The 24,159-nt window shown below is 39.0% G+C and overlaps 1 protein-coding gene and 1 long non-coding RNA gene across 2 annotated transcripts in view; one reads left to right on the top strand and one right to left on the bottom strand.

Moving 5' to 3' along the window:
• The first annotated feature begins 209 nt into the window (after window positions 1-209).
• On the top strand, window positions 210-17,534 carry LOC144981520 (uncharacterized). Its single transcript, XR_013647137.1, has 4 exons — window positions 210-1,225; window positions 15,447-15,489; window positions 16,227-16,335; window positions 17,193-17,534. It is a non-coding gene; the product is annotated as an uncharacterized LOC144981520 (long non-coding RNA).
• lekr1 (Leucine-, glutamate- and lysine-rich protein 1) overlaps window positions 5,098-24,159 on the bottom strand; it is an 86,495-nt gene continuing 67,433 nt past the window's right edge. Inside the window, exons 9-12 of the mRNA XM_011482854.4 lie at window positions 21,705-21,780; window positions 16,152-16,271; window positions 14,713-14,913; window positions 5,098-6,258 (exon numbers count right to left, since the gene is read on the bottom strand). Of these exons, the coding sequence (XP_011481156.1) occupies window positions 5,812-6,258; window positions 14,713-14,913; window positions 16,152-16,271; window positions 21,705-21,780 (844 nt within the window). The 3' untranslated portion in view covers window positions 5,098-5,811. The remainder of the gene's footprint in view (window positions 6,259-14,712; window positions 14,914-16,151; window positions 16,272-21,704; window positions 21,781-24,159) is intronic.

Below are 24,159 nucleotides of genomic sequence, written 5' to 3'. Positions count from 1 at the left end.
AGTACAGTACTTTTTTATATTAACGCCTATTTGTTTTTTGTTTCTTTGTTTGTTTTACAAAACGTTAAGCGTCTATGATTTTAGGGACTCTTAAAACTTACAACCAGCAAAATACTGATTGTATAAAACAAAATGTAAAAGTAGATATCTATGATAAAAAAGGTTTGTCCTATTAAAAACACGCTTCAAGAGTAAAATGATGAAAAAAAGTATTTTAATTTATGCAGCTAAACATTGGAAATTCTTGTTTAAAAAATTCTAGTAAATTTTTCTTTATAACAGAAATTAAAACTAAAAATTCCGACGTTCCTAAAAGGCAACACTGGCAAATTACTACTCACCGCGAACAGTTTCTGTGACGTGTTTTACAGGAAAGTTCGGACGTCTCACCACAATCACTGGAACATATCCATCCGCTGTTTAAAAACAATTGATAAAATAAAAATAAAACAATAAATAAAAATATAAAATAAAAAAAGATAAAATAAAATATTTTTAAAAGTATACATATCAAGTTTTAAATAAAAAAATATGAAATTAATAAAAAATCATTGCGCTTTTCTTTTAAAAAAAATGTTTGCATTTTGGTGTCAAAAAGGTCAGTTTTGACAAATTGTACAATCCCATTTAATTCCCCCCAACTTCATGGCACAAAGCTTATTGTTCATTTTTAATGTGAGCAGAGGTCTGTACAAGTCCACCTGTTTGGGATCGTCCCGGAAAAACTGCCAGAAGTAAAGCAATGTGAAGCTGGAGATTTACAGGTTTTTTTTTAAAAAGAAACCGTCTGACCTTGGGCCTAAACTAAATCTCCACCCAAAAAATAAAATTCATTTTTCTTTGGCTTATCAGCATCTATAAATGTCGGAATAATTCTTAGTTTCGTATCAGAGTTTTTTTTATTATCTTAGTACCCTAAAAGTTAATTTTAAAGTAGCTTGCCATTCATTTGGGTCATCAAGTAATTTAGAGATTTTTTTTCCAAGGGTAAATAAAGGCAAGAATTTTTATTGAAACATAGTCCATTTGTTCCCCCCCAAAAGTTTTACTATAAACAGTTGTTCCTCTTTTGGCACTTCTCGTCAGGGGTCGCCACAGTTTGGCAGAAAGGTTTTCCACCAGATGCCCTTCCTGATTCAAGCTTGTATTTTCAAGGGACAGGAAAGCAGCGCAAAGAGTCTTGTCTAAGGACCCACGCTGGATTTTTAGCTCACTGCACACCCTGGTAAGCATGCAAGTACTACAATCAGACAACTGAGCTATCCATAAACGTATAATGAGATATCATAAAAGAGTTCCTAGTTGTCTCTTTAATTATGGTTATGCCGTTTATTTGGCCAAAATGTGTTGTTTTCCTCGGACATAGTTTCTGCAGAGCGGCATGAGTTCATTAGATATTTACCTTTGAATTATAGACAGAACCGTTGGTGCAGAAGAACCCCGCCCCTCTTCCTGTCACCCAGAACTAAGAGCTATCTGCATACATATACTCCAACTAGATTAAAGCCCCTCACACCCCCAGCCTAAAATGAGCAGTACAACAAAAATACAGAGCAATATCAGAGCTATACAGCTGTACAGTTTTGAGCCAGTTTCCAGCTCAGATGAAGAAAAAGGGTCTATTTGTCTGCAAGTAGATGAATCAGAACGTTAAATTAATTAAAACGTTATTCTTTTCCCCCCGTCTGATCCAGATTCACAATGATTTCAATAAAGAAGTACTCAGATATGAAAGATTAGACCTAAAGACTTATATCGCACAAGAACATTTTAAAAACGCCAAAAACCCAATTTTCATCTGGGTGGGTCTTTAATGAACAAAAAAACTGCATTATTTTCTACTGTAATATGAAAAAAAGCAAACATCTTAAAAAATACATCAAAAAATAAAGCAAATTAAAAAAAACATTATAAAGTTATATACGTCAAGAAATCAACAAAAACTGTGTACAGTAATCTTAAATAAAGCACATCTAACCTATGGTCAGCATTTGTATTGTTTACATATAGTTGTGTAAATTTAAACTTATCAAAAGGGTAATTTGTTCATCCAACTTTTTAACTTCATAGAAGTTCTCTTAATGATCTGCCCACTCGTTCAGACCGGCCTCCGTTTGACTAATGCTCTGCCAAAAAGTCTTACTGTTCTCGTCATCAACCAATACCTCCAACCAGCACCTCCACCCCTCACTTACGTAGTTACCACGACAACAAGAACGTTGAGCATTCTTTCTCCAGTTGCCCCGGGTGACACTAATTGTAGGGTGTGGGAGGGCTGTGGGAGCGCAGAATTCCAAAAAGACCATAACCACGCAGGAGAGAGGTGTTTAGGGACACCCAGTGACGAACAAGGCTTTAGTTATTCACACAGGAACCCCCCCCCCCTCCTTTTTTTAAATTTTTTTTTTTTCTAGTGTGTGTGTTTACAAGCTGCTGATGCAGACTCCCCAGGGACACGACAGCAGGCCTGTCACAGAGAATGATACTTCCCAAATTTAGCAAAGTGTGTAGAAAAAGTAGAAAATTGAGAGTTTTTATGCTTTTTTTTGTTTGTTTCCATAACATAAGGAGAACCTGTTTCTCACCCTCAGCAATATAAAAAGCAGTACATATCCATCATGTTGTGCTAACCTTTTTTTATCCTTTTGTTGTCATTTCACTATGATTTTATTTTGGCTGCTTTACTGCAAAACTGAGTTTTCAATGCACTTCCGCAGGAAACCACAAGGTGTCACTCTAAATCCCCAGACACAAACCCCGAAGACCAATCAAAGAAATAAAATCCACCTCACTTTGAGTATCTAAAACAACCACAAAAACTCTACATTTGAACTCAAACAGAAGTAGACATGAAACAGAAAACTTTAATAAAACAGAGAAATAGTCATGATTAATTATCAAACTGTCAGATTTAGGCCACCAACTTTAACCCTAAGTGGTCCCTGAACTCACCAGTCACATCAGCTGTTTACAATGATGTAGAAATGACCCCCCCCCCCTCGATAGTAAAGTTGTGATTCAAAAAATAATGTGAAGGATTCAAAAGATTTTTAGCTTTGAAACGTTTAGTTTAAGACTAACATAACTGGAGTTATGACACATAAATGAGATTCTCCCTGGAAGAACTCCTCGAAACTTCATCTGAATTTTTTTAGACATTTTTCTTATTTATTTATGACATTATTTATTTATGACATTATCTTAGCTTTGGTTATGAACTTGTACATTTTTTATTTTGTTTCTACAAGTCTGACCATTTTTTGTAAAAATAGTTTGATCTCAATTTTTGTTATTTGTCTTGTAAAAACATGGCAAAATATATTTTTGGACAGTTTCAGGTTCATTGTGGAAATATTTTGTAATATATTAATAAAAAATATATATCTGTAGTAAAAAGAAGCTGGAGTTCTACTAAAAAGATGGATATCCAGCATCGTCACAACAAGTTTTGAGCATAATTTAATAGACGAAATTCTAAAGAATAATTTTAAAAATAAAAAGCTCCAAAAGGCCTCTAACTGTTACACAATTTTACACAACCTTTCAGGCTTTTGCGAGACTGACAGAATTTTTATGCTGTAGACATTGGGAGCTAATCCAACACCAAATGATCCCAGAAAGGGTCTAAGCTGGGCAGACTGACTGCTGGGACCTTTTTCTGTTAACAAACTCCTCCTTCTGAGAATTTTAACGCCTCAGTCTGAGTTTCTGGAACATAAAGCATCCATTGTCGGCGCTGCTTTTGCAGATCGTAGTAATTGTGCTTTTGGGTGTCATGTTTTCATCACTGCTGGGATGTGGAAACGATTACAGCATTGCAACTAATGCAAAACGAGCCAACCCAGATATAAACACTGATTTTGTTTATTTCAAAATAAAGTACATAATCAAAACGTGTAACTTAGATATTGCAGCTATCAGATTGTTATATGTTAATGTGTAGGTTACCTGGTTAGGATGCAGGTTACTAGGGCTCTTTTTGAATGGCAAAAAGTGGACTATTTTGGTGAAACACAAGTTTGTAAATTATTCGTTTGCGAAATCTCTCAGCTATTGTGTCATTCAACTCTAACATAATAAAATAGATGTCTCTCATGGCCGTTTTAGTTTGCTCAAAGGTTTCAAAGTGTGTGTGTGTGTGTTTAAGCAATAGGAAGTGTTGCCAGAGGTTTTCACCTTTAATGGGTGAGTGGAGAGTGCATTGTCTCACAGATAGACAGCAGGAGGGGAGGGCCGAGTGAAATCTTGTGTGCATGTGTGCCAGTAAGCTGGGAAATGAGTTCCATGCCTCACACACTTCATGCATTCTCCCATCATGCCAATTCATCCCAAATGTAGAGGAGCGGAAAAGACGGGATGGATGGAAAGACCTTCCAGAGAGAGGGTGATGTCAGTAACACTCCAAGCCCTAGGGGAGGGAGCTGAGCGACCGCTGTTTGTGTGTGCACGGGGGGCGACGGGCGTACAGTTTCTTTTGTTTGTTTGCACAGGCGGGGCAAAACCTGCTGTCAAGGCCCCTCAGTCCAATGAGAGATCCAGAGTCGGATTGCAGGATAACGAGCCAGAAAAAAAAGTGTCATAATTCTTATGGAGGTCTGAAAGAAGTTTTTTTGCTGTGCACGCTATCAAAGAACAAGAAAATACGCTTATTACCTTCAGCTTCAAGATGTTACACAAAGACTTAAACACAGAAATGGAATGTGTCAGTACGTATTTTTTTTTCTTTTTTTGAATTGCACGCCAAATTTCACGCTGGAAATCTGCATGATCCGACAGGCTGGGGTCAACCTGCACCTCAGTGCTTTTCAAAACAACTTTCACACGACTTCTAACGCCAGCTTCACTTGATTCTAGCTCACTGTTGCTCTCTTCAGGCTAGATCTTCACCTCAATCTCCATCTTTGCTTTGAAGAGAATGGAAATATAAAAAAGATGCCAAACTGTCTCTAACTGAAGCTTCACGTAACTGCCTGAGTAGTCTGATAATGTTCTTTATTTTGCTGGTTTGCATGCAACATTTAACACATTGATGTCATTATTAAGTATTTTAGCACTAAACAGGATTTCATGCTAAAATGAATCCAGACTCACCACACATTTATAGAAATGCTTTTATTTTTTGGGACATGAGTAATTTTACAACTTAAAAACAATGACAAACAATATGTACAAAAAAAACAAAACTGGAATAGTTTACAACCAAACATAAAGCAATATTCAAATATAAACCAATTTCTAAAAAGAATGATAAAAATCCCGAAAGTAGAAGAAAATGTTTGTCACTATTTGTTAATAAGTGCATGTATACAGCATGAGCATGTATGTGGATTTTATGTATTTATATGTGTTTGTATTATATTTGTACAACATATATTATTTTTTGAATGGATAAATGTTATTGGCAGTACATGACAAAAATAATAGGTGACATTCTTCTGAATGGAACAGGTTTACATTTTTTTATCTCCCTTTTTAAATGCCTTCTAAAACTGTCATTTAACAAAATATTAAACATTAGTTTAATAATATTGTAATTTCTCCTAGTTCTTCTCTTTTTTTGCAAAATCAGGAATATAATCTTTTTTAATTTACACTTTTTAATGATAAACATTAGCATGTTACTAAAAAGAAAACAAATAAAAAAAGTGTACCTGGATTCTCACAGCTAAATGAAAATAAAAGAAAATTAGTAATAAAATCTAAGTCAGGAATATAATAGCATTATCACGTTGGAGGTCGATGCCCACTGATTAGGGTGTATTTTATCTTGAAAAGGTGCAAAATAATTAAAAACATAAATTTGGGATAGTTCTATTTTCTCCTACCCCTTAAATTGGACTTATCTTTGACTTCACCCATGGACGTTCTTACTTTTACGTGAGGAAGAACCGGCTCAAGCCTTTCATCTCCACCCAGCACCACCCATCTGCCTCTGGCCTCCACCCTCCTCGTTGCTCTTTCTTTGTCTGGGCCCAGGCCTCTGTCCTTTTCTGGGTCGGCAGACGAGGGTCTGAATGTGTTTGGATTGGTTGGAGAGTGAGTTAGAGGTACCGGTACTCTGACCTGTGGCTGGAGATCAAACCTCTTGTGCCCTGAGGGTGGTTGTCGATCCACTCCGTCTGGAACGTGCTTGGGAGATCCTGGATGGGATGCTACAGATCGCTGCCCAAAGAGCTCCTGCTGAGCTTGACACAAAGCAGCAGTCAGCTCTTCTCTCTCTTCACACTCCCTCCTCACGGTCTCCTGGAGAAACCTCACCTGGAAAATGACAAGACAGCGAGCATAAAACCGCACCATCTGAACGGGCAACGCTGGCAAAAGCCCAGCTGTAAATCCAAGTAAAGTTTCAACAGGAAGTGAACAAAAAGACACTAAATGTGTTTTTTTTTGGAGCCAATTAAGAACAGAAGGCCAGAAAAGACTGCTGTTTGGTCAATAATGAATAGTGCTGCAGGAAGCTGGACTGTCATTAGAAAAAAAACAAAACAAAAAAAAAACTGAAGCACAAAGACCCATCAGGCGAGCTGTTCCAGCACAGAAAACACATAACAAAAGTGCTCAACACACATGCAGAAAAGCGCTGAAAGACACGCAGGAAAACCTGTGTGCAGGCTGACTGATAAATGCACAGATGAGAAGTTTGTTCCCCCGCAATCACAGAGCAGTTTGGAACAAACGGCGGCTGCAATCTGTCTGATGAAACGTGGGAAACAGTACAATGTTTACAAGTCCAGGTTGATGCATACATGGAACTTTTTTTGATGAAATATGACTAAAACAAACTGTAAGCCTGAGGGAGCGGGGGTTATATCCAAAACCAATTTTGTAATTAAAAAAAAAGCCTGTCATGGCTGTCGTCGGGATTTCACATGTGTTCCCCTCCATCGTGCTGCACACTCAGAAATACTACTCAGTGGCTCATTTAATCACAAACATGTGCCATTTTGAAGAGTTTACATTATTAAGACCATCTGCCGTTGGATAACGGACATGTGTTGTTTGCATCCCACAATGAAAACTCCTCAAAGCTGCAATTTAGCAGATAGGGAACATTGGGATAAGGCCTTAGTCACATGCACCGTTATGGGGGCTGACCCGTACGGGTGCTGCAGGGTTTTGGGTTGATGAGAGAGGAGCGGCCCCAATTTAAAGTGTCTGGCAGATCCATTGAGGCTTGTGCGGCCACCTTAAAGGACATCATGATAATGGAATGGATAACCGGTAAGTGTATTGTGAAGTATTTATGAAGATAATATAAGTTACACACACTTGTAACATAGGGGTATGCAGTCGTACATTGTCCTTATGCTTAACTGTAGTCATTAAGGTTGGTGCAGTTGCTCCTTATTGACTGCGCGCTAATGCTGCACGCATTTTGCAGGTGATACGCAAGTGCCTGTTGGATACCCGTACAATTCCTTCATAAACTACAATCTGGTTGTCTTATTTCCTAATTTCTTACATTCAAGCTGCAAGCATGGAGCATGCAATAGGTGCGCAAGGACTAGTGACACACTAATCACTTGAATTCCCCCTTTGTGCAGTGCTCAGGTTTTTCGGGGTTACTTACTCTCAAGCTACGTTCACCCTGCCTTCAACAACTTGGGTTCAAGCAGCCACTTCTATTGAAAAGTCGATGTATTGTGAATAAGTGGTTTGAGCTTCCACATTCAGAACTCTTCTGTTCGGGAATCACTATGCAAGTTATCACGACCGTTTTCGGGCTCTATGTGCATCGAAAGTTAAACCAGGTCAAAATTTGAACAATCAGGGACTCGCATTTGGTAGTGACAGATGAATAGCGTCCCTTTTCATTTACCAAATCACCAGCCTTTTCAAAATTGATCATGGAGGATAATTTAATTCTTTCGTAAATAGGAAAAGAGCTGAGAAAAAGAAAGCCTGGAGCAAGATTTGCAGAATTTGGACCGCTTTAACATTTTGCACAAATTTTCTTGCAGATAGATAGTGGACATCCGCTCGTATCGCGATAGTCCAGTGTGAACACCAAATGCTAAACACGTGTTCTTGAATGCACTTTTAGCGTGTCTTGACTGCGGGTCACATGCCCGGTAGCATTTGTATTGTTTAGGTGTTGGCCATGACCTGTCGCCTGCAGCATGCCCGTAGAAAAACATGCACGAAAACTTTAGCTGTACTAACTCACAGAGTGATCTACGACCTTAACATTTTGTCCGAGCCACCAATGTGCCCCTTACAGGTTTACCCATATTTTACCTGCAGACAGCCTGTTTCCACCCATTAGGGCAGTTGTGACTAAGGTGGCCCAATGGTTGCCAATCTTGACTATCACATATGGTTTAACATATTTAGTAATGCTCAGAAAGACCAACCTGAAATCAGGCTAATTTGTGAGAGGTAGATCCTATCAAAAAAAAGTTGTAATACCTTAATACCAGTATTACAAAATAAACAAATAATGCAGCTAAAAATGAAGAAACTCCGAGCATTTTTCTTCTGCTATCTTCAACAACTTCCAAGCTCATAATAAATAGACTTGTTTGGAAAATCTTTCGCTGGAATGTAGCTGACATTCCTCATCTTACCACAGCACACGCACACAATTTACAGGACACCCAACACGTCAGTGCTGCTGCTGGTTAGGAAAGTTTAATCAGTGGAAGTCATTTCAAAGAAGTTTGTGATGTTCCTGTGCACTGGTATGCCCACAACTCCTCCCACTGTGCAGTTGAAATAAGCAACAAGAGTCAGTTATGATAAAAGCACACATTCTCAATGTGTGTTTGTACAATGAAACAAAAGTTGTGTTGTCGTCAACATAAATAAAACTGTAATTGGATGAGACACAAAAGCCACGTTCAGCAGTTTTCTTTTTTTTAAAAAGTTTTTTTATTCCAGGAGCGTGTGTGGGGCGCACACACATTAATCCACTTCCTCTAGGTGCCTGCATGAAATACTTAAGAGAGTAAATCTCCTTCCTGCTAGTTTATATGCTGGCACGTGTTGGAGTGTGTATGTGTGTGATATGTTGTGCGTGGCGGTTTAAACACGCAGAGATGCAGCCATCATTAGGGGCCCATGGTGAGAGCAGGATTACAAGGCTATTAGATGAAAGCCTCACACAAACTCAAAGAGCCTCCGCTTTTAATCTAACACTGTAAACCACATTCCGATGGGAGCGCACGCAGACTCGCAAACGCCACACGCATTTTTTTGACCTCAATCCACAGCAGTAGATCAAAGGTCAAGCATATTTTCCTCCAGACACGCACTCGTCGACATCAATGAAGCTCCTGTCAGACGGGTGGGGGGTGGGTAGAGATCCTAGTAGGGGGCAGAGTGACAGGCAGAAGGACGGAGTCTGAGATGTGAGTGAATGCATAACAGGAGAATTGGCCTCAGTGAGGAGTGTTTGCATATGTTCTCATTTGCACAGTTCTGTCTGTACAACATCACTGCAGAACTGCCACAAAGAACACTGCAACGTTGTCGATTCTGTCAACCTTAACAATAAAAATATTATTTAAAATAAGTACAAATGAACAGACTTCTTAATTAGGCAAGAAGTATAGACTGTATATGACAGTTGGACTGAGTGACCTGTCCCTCCTGGTGTTCAGAACAGCCAGTTGCAATTGGTTCCAAGAAGTCAAAATCCCAGACTTCTGTACTCAGACATTCTATTTGTCAGAATATATTCTCGCTCTGCTTCTTTTAACACATTTTTGCTGATTCATGATACTTTTTTAAATATCTTTTTCTGTAGTGCAAATTTATTCAAGAGTTATAAACTGGCCAATCAAATGCCTCAAAATTTGAAAACACCGGATATACAGATTCTCCTGAGCCCGTTTTCAGTGGTAGGGGTGTGGACTTCCAACAAGCTCTCTCCTGATTGGCAAGAGTGGTTGCGTATAGAAATGTAGGCTCAGATCGAATTGGACCAAACACTGCTTAATGACATCGCCTGGGTCCAACGTGGCGGTGTCCTTATTGGGGAAAAAATGGCGACTGAATTGACTTCATTTAGTTGGTGCCGGAGGTGAGTCACTTTCTATGGATGACATCACACTAACTGGGAGCAGTCCTCTAGCTATGTTCCAACCAAATGCGATTTGCATGTCAGGGTTGTGCAGTTTCAATGTTAAGTCAATATTCAGACACAATTAGAGGTCGTGCGGCACGTTTTGTGCTTCGCGTGCAGCGTTCTGGCAGCAGCACGTTTCGGGCGTTGTGTCACAGCAGGGTGTTTTCAGAGTTGAAATATCTGAACTTTGGCTAAAAAGACGCGTCATGCCAACCAATAAGGGACTCAGCTGCTGTCTGTGATGCGTAGATGACGCAGGAGGAGAGGTTCTGATAGCTCTCCTCCTGAACAGTGGCTAAAGGACAGTGGATGTGAAATCTCTAAAGATTTCCTCAGCTGTTGTAGAAAAAACAAGTTTTTTTAGACACAAACAAGAGAAGTGTTTGTGACATCATTTTCGTTTTGGGTTCTTGAAATGGCGAATTGATCTGCAGATACTGATTATCGCTATGTTGTCTTGAAAATAGCAGGTGAAAGGTCGATGAGGAGCTCGAGCTAAAACGGTCGGACACGGTTTCTTAGCAACAGAGTGATATCTCAAGGTTGTGATCAGAGTCTCGTTATCTCACAGCAGCACACATAAACATTCACAGATCAATGGAAGTTTTCAAAAGAAAACGATGCATTAAAGGTTTGGATGGAACTGGATCCAAAGAAAAAGATGATGAGAGACCGAGCTGAAAGATCAAAATGAAATATGAAAAGAGACGAAAAAAGAAAGAAAACATATCTGAAAGCATTGCAAAAAACTGATCTGCTTCAACTATTGTCACAGAACAACAAAAATAGTCACTTTAATTGAGACGAGAAGGAAAAGAAAGATAAAGAGGGGTGGGGGAAGGAGCTGTGATGCTGAGGGTCCAGCTGACATAAAAGAGCGTGTCAGCTGTGAAATTGGCATCGGGGCACCTTGAACTGGCTGAACCAATCTGGACAGGCGCTCTGAAAGGGAGGCAGTTAAAAAGGCAGATGAAGGGCTGTTTGAGGGCTGTCAGACTGCAGCATCTCAAAGCTCAGCAGGATGAATGGAAGAACAGGGGGAGGAGGTCACATGAGGTGATGAACAAATGATGAGAAAAGGATAAGAGGAAATGGCTTAATGACCTTGACAGATTAGGATGGATTGAGGACATTTCAGTCATTCTGACCTGAAAATGACTTTTGAAATTTAAAGGAACTGAAGATTGTTTTATGTTTCATTCAATCATTGGTCTATAGAGGAAACTGTAAACGTAAAGAGCAAAATAAATGAATCCTGGACACATTTGGTCCCTCATGCATGACTCCACTGGCATTGTTTGTGTTACTGGCAGCAGACTGCAGATGAACTCTGTGTTAGGATGACAGATCCACATGTCAAACACAATGCACTTTCTTATTAAGCCATGCATGCTGATGGAAGTCTTTTTTTTTTCTCCCTTTGCACTGATGAATAATTTTACATAGAATTTTACAGAGATTCACCGTCCCTGTGATGTGAGATGTCATTCACGCAGATAAATTGCCTGACGTGGAGATCTCCTCAGCCTCCAGAGAGCCTCTCAGCATTTTTCATCTTGCTCTTTTTGTTTCACACCTTGCAACTTAGTTGCTTTGTCTGAAGCTTTCAGTAACCCCTTCCTAAACCCGCCAAAATGAGTAGGAGGAGAATTAAATCTATGTGTTTTTAGGGGCAGAATCAGTTGAAAAATAGAAGAATGTCAAGTTTATTCAATCTATCAGGTCATGGAGAAATAAACTCACTTTTTAATACACACTAGGTTTCAGCTTATTTTTAAGGTTGTGTTAAAACTAAGTTTATGTAGCTTTATTGTTGATACTAAAATGCTTAAAGATCCACTTTAATGATTATGGTTTTTTCAACATGTTCTTATGGCATTTTTCTGATGATAGAGGACAAATACAAAAAGAAAAATTAGCTCAAAACTGCATTTCTGAGTATTTCTTTATTCAAATCATTGTGAATGAAGAGCAGATGAAAAATTGTCTTTTGAAAAAGAGCTTATTTGTGCTGTAGAAAATACGCACAGCTCCCTGCTCCACTCCATTCTGATGCATCCACTTGTACACAAATAGATTCACGTTTTCGTTTTCCTCGTCTGAGCTAGCATCTGGCTCAAAACTGGACGACTGGATAGCTCAGATATTGCTCACCAATGTTGTTGCACCGATAATGTTGGCTGTAGGGAGAGCGTAAAAAGGAATGATGGGAAGTGTGGGAAGGCTTACCATTAGGTGAGTTTCTAATGGACTACTGCTGCTCTGTTGCCACTGCAAATAATAGCTACAGAGGTGGAGGGTAGGAAAATCTTAAAAGTACGTAAAGATGTTTAAAAAGCTCTTAAAATCAACATTTTAATGTTTCTGACACGATGATAATAGGAAAAATGATGTTTATATTAAAAAGAAAAAGGCATCAACTGATTTACATTTAAGGCATCTAAAGACCTTTTAAGAACACTTAAAATCCACTTTAGGACAAAGAAAATGTACGAAGAAGATGAATCAGTTGGAGTCTGCGATTTGACCACCTTCATCCCCAATTTTAGACCTTTTTTTTTAGCAAGTTGTGCAGTTTGCTTCACAAGGATTTTCACTACCCAGTTTAAACCACAACAAGTGATGCATATTTTCAAGCCATTCCTCCATTAATTTGCACCTTCCCATTTTCCCCGACCAGGAGCTAATTAGCTAGCTGATCGATTTACGACTATTTCACGGCTTTATGACACAGCGCATCCTGGAAAGGTTTCTCTTTAGTGACAGGAAGTCACATCAGATTGATAAGAAACATGAGGACCAATTCACCTGAATTTAGGACAAGTAAATGCTTTTTAAGGTCTTCTTTTGGTTAAATAAAATGTAAGACCTTTCAAGACTTTTTAAGGATCTGCGGCCATCCTGATTAAGAAAAAAAGTTAAATAAATAAAGAAGTTAACCTAAATTTTTATAAGAAGCTTATCAAAAGTTGTGGGTGTTTGCAAAATCTTACAAAGACAAAAAGGAATGTTTTGGATGATAGAAGCAGAATCCTGTTAATGCTAAAGGAGAACAACAAAGATAAAGCTGTCTAATTTTAGTATCTTAAAGAAATGAATCTTTTGAACTGTGCTTAAGCTTCTGTTTCTTGAATATCATACTCTGAAATTTCTTAGAATATTTTTGCTTCTATTTTATTTTTTATGTTTTAAATTGTATTTTAACTTGCCTTTCATCAACTTTCCTAGCATTAATGTTGTGTGCTGCTGACCTCTAGTCTAGATCATCCTTAAAAAAGAGATCCTGATCTCAATGGGTTCTTGTCTGACTAACAGCTTCTTGGGTCCTGATCTGATTCCAATTTGATTCCAAAAAGAAGAGTAATTGGAAAACTAACCAAAAAAGTAAAGCTAATCTACAAAAACGTTTAAGATTGAATGGGACTGTCTCAGGGTAAATCCACAATCAAACAAGGTCAAAGGAAAACTCAGATTCAAACTTAATTGACTTGCATCCTCACCTAATCCATCACTGTCATTGGATCATTAGTGTTTGGTAGCCATGATGTAAACAACAATTTTAACATGATAATAATCAAGCACTTCATCTTTGTTACTTGATAATTCATCTGCACCTGGACTGAAAAAGTATTAATACCTTCAGGCAGATGTTAGTGTATGATTTGGCCCAATTACAATGTCAAGAAAGATAACACCAGTTTCTTCATAAATTGTTATCCTAAACGGATTTGATACATCGATGTATTTTATATTCGTGGTCTTCTTACTTTGTTTTTATTGCATAAATTGCTAACAATAAACCAAATCCATCAATGTCATTACACACCTTATTGGTGTGAGAGCTATTGCATAATTAAATGCAGTGCAATTGCTGAAGTGTTATAGAGGTGTACTGTAGTCAGGACAGTTCTGTAAAAAAGCAGAGCAGTAACTGAGATCCGCATGATACTGCTGAGAAAATGACATGAGTGCTGGCCTTTGAAGAACTCAAACACTTCTGAAGTCACACCTTTAGTCGATGTGCCCGCTTATTTGCCCTCTCTGAACTTAAAAAAACGTTTCAAACAAACACAAACATGTCTGTAAACGAAAAACCCTCAGATGGAAAGACTGTGAAAACACCCCCACAACAAATGTCTCCCGAAAACCAAAACTCCTCATGGTTTAGGGAAGCTGTCCTTCCTGTTATTTTTTTTTTATATCCTTCATAAAAAAGTGTTTGCGCTCTTTCATTTACTCCCACACACATCCACAGTGACTCTCCTTCATTCTCACTTCCTCTCTGGTTCCTAACATGAACCATCTTCCTTCCTTTATGAACCACTTCCATGTTTTTATCTTTATTTCACAGTTTCTGGTGGTGCTGGCAGGGATGTACGTCTCTGTGCCTGCTAATAATTAATAAAAAGCCTAATATTTACTCTACCAGTGTGTCTTTCTGTTTCTTTAAAGCTCATTCAATGTTATTTGTCTGCAAATACATTCATAAAAATGCACACTTGATAAATTCAGTGCACCCAGTGTTGGCAGAGAGATGCCGTGCTACCACCTAAGGGAAGTATGTGTTTGTTCTCCTATGCATTCTGTCAATATTATCCAGCTGAACACGGAAACATCAGCAGCACATGCGGAGGAACACACACCTCTTCTATTAGTTCAGCATTCTTCTCACTCGCCTGCTGGAGTTCAGCTTTAGCCTGGGTCAGCTCTCGTGCCTCCTGTTGGTGGGACTCCTCCTCTCGCCTCTTTCTCTCCTCTTCCTGGGCTTGCTCCTCTTTCTGTCTCCTCCTTTCCCGCCGCAGCTCCTCCTGCAGGTCCTGCACCTCCAGCGATTTCTCTGTAAACTTCACAAGGCGAAATAGAGATGATCCTTTACAGAAACTCACAGGTTATGAGAAGGGCTGTCAGATGTTTTATTTAGCGCTGCGCCACAAGAACATTCTGTTCTTGTGGCATTTTTGTGATGACAGAGGACATATAAAAAAAATTAAAATCACAATTGCATTTCTGAGTATTTCTTTTTTATTCAAATTGTGTTGAATCAGAAGCAGATAAAAAAAACGTTTGAAAAACAATTGTATTTGTTACAAGCTGCCTCCTGCATGCTCTCAGCAACAGGAGGGGAAGGGGGGCGGGGTTGCTCCTCACCAACAGTCGCACCCACAACTCAGGGATGAATTTCGAATGGACTCCTGATGAAACTATGTCCTGAAAAAATAAAAGTTTTTTTATTTTGCCTAAAAACGGCATAAAGATAATTAAAAGACCACTGGAAACGCTTTGAAAGTAGTTCAAAAGAAGATTGGAGTGGGGCTTTGAAGGAGAAAAGGTCCAGAATTGGGAACTTAAATGGAAATTCTTGTTTGTCAAATTACAGATCTGAAGTTTTGCTGAACCTCCAACAGCTTCTTGCTCATGAAGTAAGCCAAAAAAAAAAAAAGAAAAACTCATGGAGCCTTATAAGAGCAAACTTGAGGCAACATGGGGCCTGTTTGCCAGATGCTGATGTTTTCTGTTGTGTCATGTGTCACCGCCTGGATTTCTCTTCTGATAAAGCTGTCTTTTACAGCTCTCACTCATCAACCACACAATTAAGAATTCTGTTTTCAAACATTTGGTCCCTCGCATGCTAACAAAGCACTGGGGGATCTTTGCTTGACCCTGATTGTAAAAAAGAATGATTAATTATTAATTATTAATAAATCTATTGTGGTTTATTGATTTAAATTAAACTCCAAACTATCTCACTAAGCTACTTCCGAAAATGTTGTTCGCTTTCAGCATCTCCTTCAGGGGGTCGCCATAGCGAATTTGCACAGGTGGTTTGGTAGAGATTTTTACGCGGGATGCCCTTCCTGTATTTTATCTGGGGTGGGGACCAGCACAGGGGGACCCAGACTTGGCCCCCCGTTGTGACTACATGGTTATGCAGTAGCACATAGTGTCTTGCCCAAGGACCCACACTCAATTCGCCAGCTACTCCCAAATATATAGTGAATACAATTTTTCATAAATATTGAAATAAAATTTTGGAAAAAAACAAAACGATAAAATTTTATCTTGTTCAAACTGATTTGTTCACCTTCTGCTGTAGCTGTGACGTTTCTTGTCGACATTGTTGGAGCAGCATCTGGTTCTTTTCCTTCTCTTTTTCCAGACGAAGCTCCGCCTCCTCACGAAGCTCCTCCCTCATGTCTCTTGTCTACAGGAGACAAACAAAGATTTCACAAAACTCCAGTTTAGATGTTCACTCTGTCAAGCGTCAGGTAGTTTTTGATTACACGACCCATTCGACACAATTGATCGATGAGGACTTTTCCTTGAGTTTCTAAACTGACATGGTGTGTTGTTTCACTCTGCCATGCCTGTCTCCGCTTCAGAGTTTAAAGAGGTCACCAATTGTTGACTTTTTCGTGATATAAACAGGAAAGAGACGCAAGGCCGTGTCAGTCTAGCAAACATGTCACACATAGACAGAAATAAACATGGCTGCATCAAACAGCTGGCTAAGGATTTCTTAAAATATATACCAGTGTGCATCCGTGTGACTTCACCATGTTGTTTGGCTGAAGTCTCCTGCATTGTTAGAAAAATGTGGGCCAGCTTGTCATTACATTCTCACGATGGAAAAAAAAGACTTGTCTGGTATACAAATACAAGACGGCACACAGCCTGCAGCACATTTTAGTCATGCTCAGTCAAGGCCACCTTGCTTTTTTCTACCAGTGGCAGGGATCAGTCGAGCTGAGTGTGAACGCCGTGGGCTGAGACCATTGTAATTGTGTGCTGATGTGCGTGCCTTCGTGCTCTTGTGCTTGCAAGTGTGAAAAAAACTTCTGGATGTGGGTGTTAGAAAAAAAAAACGAGTCAGATTGGCGTGTGAAGTTGTGTATATTTGACCCTGTGCGTGCGTGTGAGTTATGGTTTTGGTTTGAGAGGCTAAGATTGCGTGTGGGAGATTAAATGAGAAAACACTACTTCCTCTTAGCTTGGGCGAATGTACGTGTGAGGAGCACCATGGTTTGTGTGAGTGTCTATATCCTTTTGTGTGCGAGCCAGCATGTGTACACAGCTGCAGTTTGTATTTGAAAAGATAATCAGAGTGACCGTTTTCTTTTCATAGGTATAAACTACCGCAAGGTCAGGAACCCCGGAGGGAACAATAACCTGCTCAGATAAGTGTGTGTGTGCTCGTGAATTAGCCATCTTAAAGCATAAACAAATGTGCAAAAACTCTTGAGCCACGCCTTCTGTTTGTGTTTTGATTCCTGACTTGAAATTAGTTTAAAAGCTGCAAAAGTTTGAGGACAAATGTTCCAGATCAGATTAAAATCTTTTGAAAAAAGCACAAAAAAAGAAGCATGTCCTCCGCTTTAAGAACACATGCATTACTGTAGAGATGCCATTTCCAGGAACAGACTGACTGATTTATGCACTCATATGAAAATAAAGCCAAATATTTACACCCCACCCCCATGGTTTTTTTTCTTCTTCTGATTTTTGATGTGGTTCTGCTCAGTGAAGCATTCTCACCACGCAGCTGCTTTGACCCGCTTAAAGCTAAGGTGCCTTCAAGCGAACCCATGTTGCACCCAAATTTTCAGTGGTAATTTCATAAAACTAGCAAAAAGTTCTCAACTTTAAAGGATGTTAGTAAAGTCAGGTTTGGACTTAACTTTCACGTAAGGGTAGATTTGAAAAACATTATTTTAAACATTTGTGTGGGAAAATAGGCAGAACACAAAGGGTAGAGTGATTTTTCACACCAAATATCTTGTAAATGTTTTTATTATTATTTAAATTTCAAGTGTAGTGTGATTTTTCTATTTCTTTTAGATATAAGTACATTTAGAAATTTGCTACGATGTCACTTCTGAGCTTCTTGTTTAGTGATTTCCACGTAATTTCCTTTTTGCACAGAGACAGAGAAAAATTTACAACATTTTACCAAATCTGAAACTGTCAGGGGGCTTTTTTCTGGAATAACACACAGATGAATGGTAAAACAAAAATAAAATAAAAAGTGGGGGAGAAGTTAGAGGAAAAAACTAATCTTACTCCAAGATTAAAGGAATGCAGAAGTTTTAAAAAAAGACATATTTTTTAATTTAGAGGTCAAAAGGAAGTTGTCTCCGAGCATGAGGAAAAAGGGGAGGGCCTTCAATCCTGCCTAATGTACGCATGCGTGCAGACCGACTCAACTGTAAATATGAAGTCCCACATAAACCAGATAAACTTCAGCAACACAAATAAGAAATACCTCAAAAATGATTTAAGTTATAATAAGATCCCCACCAGAGAAGTGTCACACACAGCTGAGGTTGTTCATGAGATGACATTTGTAGAAAAATTAAAAGAAAAAAATACCAAGAAAGCAAAATGGTGACAATTGTATTTCGGTTAATTAAGGTTTGTCATTGACATTATCAGATAACTGATCAAAAATGATGATTAAAGGTTTAGTCTACTGTCAGAGAGGTTTAGTGTTATAACATAGTCCCCTTGCATTAACATGTTAGTCCCTATAAATTAAAATAAAAGAAGGATTCCACGCCAAAGTTGACATGTTGATATTCAATATTAAAACGAAATAAATAATGATGTCGCTCAAGTATGTTATGAAAGAAAATTTCATATTTGACTTAGTCTTCTTGCATTTTTACTTCAAGTATCTACTGCAGCAGGAGGATCTTATTTGACGAGGATGTTTTTTTTACTTTGAAAGGAATTTGAATCTTCTGCTGTCAAAGAGTTCAGAAGACACAAGCGGCAGACAGGAAGTCCGGTTTTTTGGTGGTCAGACTTACCACATGATATCACTAAGGTCTTAATACAATGTCATGATCAAATCGACACAATTTATTTATTTTTTTGTTTGTTTTTTTGCAACCGGTTATATGTTTAACTTCTCCAAGCAGTAAAACATTTTTCACAAACGAGCTTTGGCAAGTTATTTGTCAAATTAAAAGAAATACTGAAAAAAAAAAGAAAACTTAAATCTTCAAAATGTCCCTTTGTTATTGCGAAATGTCCTCTTTAGTGAAACATCCAACCAAACCGTAATCAGTTTGCGTCAGTTTGCCTGCAGACAGAGGGAAACATCCATCGCAACACTAATTGCGTAATGCAACACAGAGTGGCTGTGTGTTTATGCGTGTGGACATTTGTGTGTGTTTGTCTAGAGTTAAACAGACTTGTGGATCGTGGACCTCATAACCTCATTTACATGGCGTGTCAGGATTCTCCCCATCAAAAGCGTTCTGAACTGTGACAGCGACTTGGACCCCGAACGGCTGTTTGCGCCCGCCGTCTTCCAGTCGTAAACTGATACTCCTGCAATCAAAAGGGCCGGTTCTGATCTGTTTAAGTTCATGGTACATAATTAAAGCATTGTGTCTTAAGCATCACATCAACACGAGCGCACTGAGACGTCAATATCTGCATATTGTAAATCCAACTAAGTCTTTATTTAAAAATTCTAGTATTTCCCAAATCCTTAAGGGAGGCAGTAATTTTATACCTGAGAATTTTTCAAGAAATCTAAATATGTTGGATTCAAGTGTTCTCTCTTTGATGTGTGTCTTTTAAAGCAGCACATGGGACACATTTGTTAACCCATAGTTTGGATTCATATTTTAGTCCATGAAATGAAAAGTCCCACCTGATCCACCAAGTTCTCACATTCTATAAGCCTGGAAAGGGTTAATAGCTCGTAAAGTTAAAGGGAAAGTCCCATTGTTGTCACATTTGGTGTTTTAACCAACCCCTTATTGCTGAGTGTCTGGCAGGGAGCTGGATCCCCATTTGGTGTGACTTGGGGCTGGGCGATGAATCGGTTTTATCAATTCATCCAAATTTGTTGATTATCTGGCTTTTATTTTCCCAGCACTCTGTTTTTTTGGGCTTCTGTTGCAAAATTGTTCGGAAGGCAGATTCTGCCAAAAGTGGGAAAACACAGTATTTCTTTCAATACCAAAAAAACAGATATTCTGTAGAAGGCAAAAAGTGTTTCTCTTTACAAGATGCTCAAGTTAGCAGTAATATTCTGTCTCTACATCTGTGATTTGTGAATGTCTAATTCCTTTGTGTTGATCTTGTTTTTTGGGATTCTCAATTTTGTTATTTAAGTGAAACTGCTTTGTGTTTTGATTTTTCCTTGTTTAAAATTCGCCATATTATCCTTAAAAAACTCAAAATACTTCCGGGTCCGGTGCATTGTTCATTAGACCAGCTTTGGTTGATATATTTTGTTCGCGACAAAATATGTGGCAGGACATCGCTGTTATAATCTGTTTTTTTTATTCAACAGAGGTATGGTATCAAGCTAATTTCCCTGATCAATAGCATTTTAAAAAGTTTTATTCTGTTTTAGTTTAATAAATGAGTCTTAATGCGCATCCTTAAGGCCCGTACACACCGGGACGAATATTCGCCAGGCGTTATTCGCCAGCTTTTTTCGCCACGTTTTTTGTGTTCACACCCAGGCGATTTTCGCTGACGATGAGCCGAGTGAACATGCAATTTCATTCCCTGAAATTAGATGGCACTTAATGCAAATACCCCTGTACACAAGGTGGTGCTGCGCAACTTTAGGCTTCTTAAAGTCGCTTTTCACTCAGAAGAAGAGAGCAAGTATTTACGCGATTGTCAGAATCATACAAAGAAAACATGAATATTTCAAGCACCAGTAGCTCCAACTGGTGCTTGGGTTCGGGGATATTTTAGAATGTCCGTCATTATTTCTTCGCGGCAGTGTCGACGCTACTTGGCGTCTATCTTCTTCGCTGGTATGTGTGCTCAGAAAGGCAGTTTGATGTTTGAGCGCCCCCAAGTTGTGTTTTACTGTAACTTCATAAGCTCTAGACACGTGTGCAAAAGCGCCATTCTCATTGGTCGTATAGTGTTTGACGCGGCGCGTCAAACCAAAAAAATGAACCCGAGGCGTTTTTTAAAAAGTGACGCTTTGACGCGTGGCGTTTTTTCGCGTTGGTGTGCGCACTCACATTGGTGCCCTTTGTTTAGTCACGAGGCTTAAACGTCGCGAATATCGCGGGCTAAATTCGTCCCGGTGTGTACGGGCCTTTACTCAGTTGAATCGAGGTTTCGATGTATATACCTGTGACCCCGTGATATATTTTGGACTTTTTGTTAACCGGGGAAATTTCTTATTTAAGACGAGCAAGAGTCGTATTTGAAACAAAGACAAATCGTGTTCAAAACAGACATGTCAAACGTAAAACTGAATGTTGTATTCACATTTTTTTTTTCAAGTTGTACACAAAGTATTCCTTTTTTGGACAATTGTGTATTTCTGCATATGTTTCTTATTGACAGTCGTCTTACCCCACACACCTTGTTTCCAAACATTTTACAGCTTTTTCTTAATTGCGCCTTGTGTTCCGGCCAACAGGAGATGGACAAATAAAATCCTTTTTGTTACATTTATTTAGTCATTTGTAAAAAAAAATTATAGAAAGTAAAGGAGGGTGAAAAATCACATTTGGCAGGGAAAAATCTGACATTTTTATTATTTGACCATATCGCGCAGCCCTAGTATGACTTGACCCTGGATTTGAACCTTCCAATATTAGGGTGGACACTAACACTAGGCCACTGAGTGAAAGAGTGAAGTTACCTTTGTGCCGAGTTGTTTTTCGTAGTCTGCCTTCATCTTGGTTAGGGCTGCATGATGAGATTCTCTTGAAAGATCCCTGCAAACACACACATAACAGACTGACTAGTTATATTTAATGAACTTGAAAATGGGTTTTTGTTGACATTTAGTGTTCCAGATTCGAAGACTATTTATTCTCAATTTTTATGAATACTGGCTGCTTTAAGAAATCTATTCTGGGGGAAACAAACGCATCAGGTCAACTGCAGCATTCAAATGCAGCGGCTAAATAACACATAAAGCCCTCTTGACGCAACAGAAGAAAATGGCCATCTGATGGATGGCCATTGGAAATATGGAAATATGGAAGTTAGTTGTACTCGGCCTAATGTTGTCTTGTAAAACTAACTGAAATGTCTGGAGTCAGTGAGCCGGCTGCTTTATGCAAGAAGACCCAAAAAACAAAGAATGAAGTGTAATCCCCCCCCCCCCCCCACCACCACCTCCAGTTTGATTGACAGATTTCATGTTGTTCGCTCTGAAGTGGGAGGGGTGTGGACTTCCAACAAGCTTACTCCTGATTGGTGAGAATGGTTACCATAAAGACAATGACTCAGATTGACTCAAAACAATCACTGCTTACTAACGTCACCTGGGCCCAACATGGCGCTACCGTAATATTCAATTCAATTCAATTCAATTCAATTTTATTTATATACCGGTAGCCAATATTTACAACAATAGTCATTTCAATGGGCTTCATGCTGGTAATTGTGTTATTAACATGAACCATAAAGAATAAAGTCATAGAATTCAATATCTGATTGCTAAACTAAACTAAACAGACTAAACTAAACTGGGCATCCCTGTCCTGAGACCCTCCTTCGTGTGAATATGTAAAAAACTGTGCCTGAATTGACTTCATTTGATAGGAGCTGGATGTAAACCATCTTTTATGGGTGACGTCACACTCACTCAGTCGAGGTCTCATATTGTTGGTTCAGAAGTAACCCTCTGCTGGTATCCCATCATTCCTTTATTTACACTCTCTCCCACTACCTTACAGCCCATCACAACCCACAACAAAAATCGTGCAACAAAAATGGGAAGCGATATTGAAGCCATCCAGATATCAGCTTGGACGAGGAAAACAATGACGTACATGGATCTATTTTTTTGCGAGATGCATCCGAATGGAGCTGAGCAGGGAGCTTTTGGCCAGCTTAGCATATTTTCTACATCACAAATAAGCTCTTTTACAAACTGTATATTTTCGTTTGCTCCTGATTTTAAAAGATTTGAATAAAGAAATACTAAGAAATCCAACTGTAATTTTAGTTTTCTGACAATGAGATGAATACTACAAGAACATGATAAACACCGAAAACACTATTTTTATTGGAATGGGCCTTTCTGGGTCCTAAGTAGAAAAAACGTTCTCTATTGGACTACTTTTTCTTGCAAGACAGAAAACAAGACCATTTTCCTTTAAACAAAAGTCTTTACTTTTTTAAAAGTCAGTTTTTGCAGTGTGGAAAGTCAGACTGAAGTTTTCCTCACTATTACATCATTTCAGAAATATGTGGAGGCTGAGCCATTTGTATGAGAGAAATGTCTGCGTGAGGCGGCGCTTTGTGTGCACAGGTGTGCCTTTACTCACATCTGATAAAGGACTGGATAACCTACAGAATAATAAGAAACAGCAGCCGTATTCCAACCCCTCCTCTTCATCGGGGAAGACACAATATGATTCACTCCACTGGTGATGGCCGGTTATGTCAGCCTTCTCGATGCACACGTGCAAATAGGCGAGGCGAGAGGAGTGAAAATAGATGCAGCCAGACATCCATGCATGGGTTCTCTCGGGGAGTTTGAGCCAAAATCTGACTTCCATTTAAATAAACTCCAGCATTGTTAAGAAGTGGCATTTCGTGGAGGGGGTGCAGTGGAGTGTGCAGACCATAAAGAATAAAATTAAGCATCATTTGTGTTTTTTGGAATGCATTTCTGAAGCACACTTCGTTCAGGGGAAAAGTTTTTTCGATGATGTTGCCAATTAAAAATAACTAAATAAAGGCAGGAATTGAGGATTTGGCAGATTTATAAAGCTGGAGCCCTTTAAAATATGTAACAAACTGCTGATGCATGCAGTGTCTGTATATGTCTGCATGTGGGTGTGTTTGAGTGCTCGTGTGCGAGAGTCCTGTCAGATGTAATTCCCCTTGGACTATCAAAAAAGTAAGATCTCTGGAAAGACAGCGCGGCGGCACTTTTAAGACCATCTCTGAGTAACGTGCATGTGTTAGGCTCGAGCGGCCCTGTGCACGTGACCCCCCCCACACACACACACACAAGAGCGTGCAAATTCAGCCCGCAGAAGGAAGTCTGGTGGGATTACAGGGAGGAATGATGGGAAAATCTGGGAACACTCTTTCATTTGCTCACACGCCAGTTTGTATGCGTGCAGCGCAAGTGG

This window comes from Oryzias latipes, chromosome 13 (genome assembly GCF_053564925.1).
Source record: "Oryzias latipes strain Hd-rR chromosome 13, Olatipes_Hd-rR_3.1".
In the NCBI taxonomy this organism is placed as follows: Eukaryota; Metazoa; Chordata; class Actinopteri; order Beloniformes; family Adrianichthyidae; genus Oryzias; species Oryzias latipes.
This window is presented reverse-complemented; position numbering and strand designations above follow the sequence as displayed.